At 43.1% G+C, this 4,530-nt stretch overlaps 2 protein-coding genes across 2 annotated transcripts in view; both read left to right on the top strand.

Annotated features, from left to right (window-relative positions):
• Nucleotides 1–150: 150 nt before the first annotated feature.
• Nucleotides 151–2,973, top strand: SARC_01561 (hypothetical protein; the record flags this gene model as incomplete). Its single annotated transcript, XM_014304726.1, has 5 exons — nt 151–175; nt 355–549; nt 1,102–1,300; nt 2,011–2,106; nt 2,642–2,973. The coding sequence occupies 5 exons, from the start codon at nt 151–153 to the stop codon at nt 2,757–2,759; spliced, it is 633 nt and encodes a 210-aa protein (XP_014160201.1). The 3' UTR covers nt 2,760–2,973.
• Nucleotides 2,974–3,880: 907 nt separating this feature from the next.
• The window catches only part of SARC_01560 (hypothetical protein), a gene marked incomplete at both ends in the record, with an annotated part of 5,057 nt that continues 4,407 nt past the window's right edge, over nt 3,881–4,530 (top strand). The window contains one exon of the mRNA XM_014304725.1: nt 3,881–4,462. Within this exon, the coding sequence (XP_014160200.1) occupies nt 3,881–4,462 (582 nt within the window). The remainder of the gene's footprint in view (nt 4,463–4,530) is intronic.

Raw genomic sequence — 4,530 nt, 5'->3', positions numbered from 1 at the left:
AATGTGTTCATGTGTTGTTACTGTGACGCATTTTGAAAGTTCGCAATATTTTTATTTCTTGGCAGTAATCACAATATTTTCTTTCGTTTGTCTTTGTCCCGAATGTTTCGCCTTGCACAATTTTTAATAGAGTTGTTTTCGAACCAGGAAATGGAATTATTATTCGAGGCCATCGGTGACGCTAATTTTAGCGGTTGTCGAAGGGAGTGCATGACAGAGAGATTTCATCATTATATACTTTTACGAAGATGTATTAGCAGAGGTCTATACACCTGAAATTGTACATGCACGTACCCAATACTATATACATTTTCGAGGCTCAATTCAAATTATGTTTGTATCTACCCTATTCAGGCACAAAAGTACTAGACGTGGCTGGAGGTACGGGGGACATAGCATTCAGAATACTCGATCATGCCGCCGAGACGGCGGGATCAGGTTCAATTGAGGCGCAGATGTCCCCACTACCGCAAGTGGTGGTGTGTGATATCAACACGAGCATGCTGAGAGTGGGCACACAGCGTGCGCTAGACAGAGGTTACACATCAGGTGAGGCATTTGCTATCCGACGTCTGGGAGTTATGTTTGCATTAGTAGTGTGTACTATGCCGCTAGTATAATTTGCCGAGAAAGGACCTATACAGACGCACAGCGTTAGGAGGCTGGGTTGGTGGTCCTGCTAAGTGGCTTCTTGTTGTACCTGTCGGGTCCGGAGGGCACTCTTGTTACCTGTGAAATATTGTAGCTGTGCACAGACTTGCTCGGCTGAAATTACTCAACAGCAACGATCTTTGAAGAGTTGCTTAGGTTCCTGACAACCCTGTACCCTAGACACCTTGCTATGTATTAGACGCGACTCTCAGTATGTAGTCGATTGTCGGCCGTCATCATTGTTGGCCTCCGCGAATACACCCTCTCAAGGAGGGAGAACGTCATGAATACACAAACGCTTTTCAGAAACAAATGTGTTTTCAATGTCTCATAGCTCTCTCAGCTTTTGGCATTACGTATTCGTTAAACGTTTTTACGGGTTCTTCATCACTCTCTCGAACGGTTCTAAATTTCTGGTTTATACGTCGCGTCGCATGTTTTGATGTTCAGATAACCTCAACTGGGTGGCCGGCAATGCAGAGAAACTGCCTTTCGAGGACAATACGTTTGACGCATACACCATTGCCTTTGGTATCCGCAATGTCACGCACATTGACCAAGCTCTGAAAGAGGCGTACAGAGTGCTAAAGCGTGGAGGTCGATTCATGTGTCTGGAGTTCAGCCATGTAGAGAACCCCATCGTCAGCACGTAAGACATCCATTGCATGCAGTATATAATGGTTATGTGTATGTAAACATACGTATATAGGCATCTCATATGTTAATTTGTATACGCACATGCTGTTGCATGCGCTTTATTATGTCAATGTGTATGTACATATACGTATTCATGGCATCCGGTGCATGCGCTGTGATAAGCTGATGCGTAGATATACAATGAGCCTACCAAATCTCATTAAGCATCCATCGCCTGCGTGATATTTTAACTTAAAATGTGAATGTGTATGTGTACATGTACATAAATGTCTATCAATGTGAATATATGTGTTTTGATATGTTGTCTGTGTATGCGAGCTGAATCTACCTCATATGTAGTTTGTGCCATGTAAAGATGTAGTTATCCATATGTAGGTCGTGTATTGTGTGCGTGTTTTACGAATTGCCGTGTCTGTGCACGCAGGGTATGGGCTGTATCTCTGACTTATCATCCTTAATGGAGTTGGTATAATTTTTCCTATACGAACTGATTATCGGTGTGTGCGCATTAGAGAACCACCTGTCTGATTGCGCCGGATTTTCTACGCAATTCATCTATCATGTACACATCTAGTTACGTCCAAAGTACCTTTGAAGATCAAGTACAAACCTTCGTATACCCGGTCAAGCCGAACGCAGACATAATAGCCACTATATTTATTGATGAAATCCTATTGCTCGCAACTTCCGCATATCCGCCAGATTCTATGACCGGTTTTCCTTTGACATCATTCCCACCATGGGTCAGATAGTGGCCAACGACAGAGATTCGTACCAGTACTTGGTAGAGAGTATAAGGTATTCATTTGACTTGCATGAACCGCTATTTGGTTCGTTCGTAGCGAACGTGGGTGGTTGTTGTAGTGCTTGGCCGGGGATGTCACTATCCCCAAGCCATCAAGTCTGTGCATGTATGCATATATACGTATCTGTGGTAGCCTTATTTCCTAAGTGTCGTTCACGGTTGAGGGGAAACATAGCATCTGTCTGCATGCGTGATATCTAGTCGCCTGGAACCCTGTTCCTGCGTACATTTGGACTAACGAGGGATTCTTGTTGCATTAATCTCAACTCATCTCAACTCGGGGTGTTTCACTGCGAATGTTCTGCTGTGCCCGTTGTATCGTCCAAAGCCTCTGCGTGGTAACCGCTACTAGAGTATCGCCATACACTCTATCTACTGTTCGCCATTTTTTGGAGGCCTACAGTAGGTATACACACATTTTATGATATTCCTGTCCACCTCCTGTGCACATACATCGACTCGCTATATAAGCATTTTCTGTGGCGAGTGAACAATCTCTCATACAGTCGAACTTGTATATCTCTTTAGGAAATTCCCCAACCAGGAGAAGTTCGCCGGGATGATCAAGGACGCTGGCTTCAGCAATGTGACTCATGAGGATCTGACTTTTGGCGTTGCCGCGGTGCATTCAGGATTTAAGTTGTAAATAAAATGACCATAGTTCCGAAGTGCAGATGTACTACATAGTATAAAACGGTTGTGCTTGATATATAGTCTATTTAGAAATTAAAGAGCGAATTGTTCCTGACTTGCATTATAACTGTAAAGCCGATTTAAACGGGTATTGTAGTAGTCGGTGACTTTACTGTTCAACAGCAATCTAGAATGCCAACCAAATTGTAAGTTCTATCCACCGCAGGTATACGACAGTCAGGATGAGAAACTATATTTCACTTGTAGAAACGCATAAGCAATTGCAGCGGAGACTGTCATCGCTCACAGAATAGAAAGTTTCACACACATTATATCTAGTGCATGATAGGAACAGCTAGACTTTCGTGGTAGATATCTGTATGATAATAAATAGTTTCGTACTGTGGACGCAACAGCAAGTGCCAAACGGGGTCTAAAAAGTGCATCATCGCACACAAGCTTTGGCAATCACGTAATCGTTTGTCACCGTTTATTCGTGTTCCCAATGCTTAGTTTACCATGTGAACACACCGGTCTGTCAGAAAAAAGAATGAAGCTTTGCTTTACTTCGCTTTAGAGTCTTGTCTATCGTGTCTATCACTTGTCCATCAAAATACACATATATTCTTATATAGGCGTTAGGGCTGCGCATTCAACTTTATTGAAGTATACTTTGAGGCAAATTCTGAGGCTCCTGACAGTGTTTGTAGCAGTTACTCGCTATGTACTTTGACATGGCGTAGGAGATACGGTGCTTTTAAAGCACCTGGCTTCATTCGTATATATTTACATACAACACACACAACAAGCGAAGGAAGGTGTCTGATTTAGAAGGCTACGTGGAAGTCATCTATTTATTTATCTCTCTTGATGAGTAGAAAAAGCCGTTTTGCGTTTCCATAGACATTTTTCGAAAAGTTTGATGACACCGTGGCCGTAAATATTTACTTCAAATAAACACAAACATATTCACAAACATATTCACAGGCGAATTCAGATATGTGCATACAGTCGTAAGACGTAAGTGACAGATACTGTGTAGTGGTGGATAGATTGTACTACATACACCTGTGTTCTAATACCAGAGCACTCAACTGGAAGTTCAGATCTGCATTTGTTGTGTAGTGTGTGGTGATGTCCTCACGACTGCCAACGGAAGGAGAGGCGGTGCGGCAGCGCAAGCAAGCACAAACACACGCGTCGCAGCATGGAAGGCAGGAGAGCTCGGAAACGATCGAGTTGATCCCTTCCATTGCACATCCCTGCTCTAAGCAAGATATAAGCCTGCATGCGAAATCAAGTATAGCTCTGTCAAATATGAACTATAATGGTGCTTTGTCGAAGCTTACTAAAGGAGACAAGCAGAATATAGCACTGCTGGTGTGTTTGTACTTACTTCAAGGTATCCCCATAGGCCTGGCTTTTGGGTCGGTCCCGTTCCTACTCAAACAGCACCTGTCCTTTAGTGATATAGCCATCTTCAGCTTCGCACAGTATCCATATAGTCTGAAAATACTCTGGTCTCCGATTGTGGACGCAGTATACCTTGGTAATATAGGGAGGAGGAAATCATGGATCATCCCAGCACAAGTACTGTGTGGACTACTGTTCCTGACGATCGGACAGAGCATCGATACGATTATTGTTGATCCCGAGCTGGATATCTACTATTTCACATCCATTTTCGTGCTGCTCATAATATGCGCCGCCACTCAGGTATGCATCAAACTTTCTTAGGGATACTATGAATAGTATCCAAACAAACAAACACACACACATGCACA

Source organism: Sphaeroforma arctica (genome assembly GCF_001186125.1).
Source record: "Sphaeroforma arctica JP610 unplaced genomic scaffold supercont1.63, whole genome shotgun sequence".
NCBI classification, from domain to species: Eukaryota; class Ichthyosporea; order Ichthyophonida; genus Sphaeroforma; species Sphaeroforma arctica.
The sequence above is the reverse complement of the archived record's forward strand: the minus strand, read 5'-3'. Positions and strand labels throughout refer to the sequence as shown.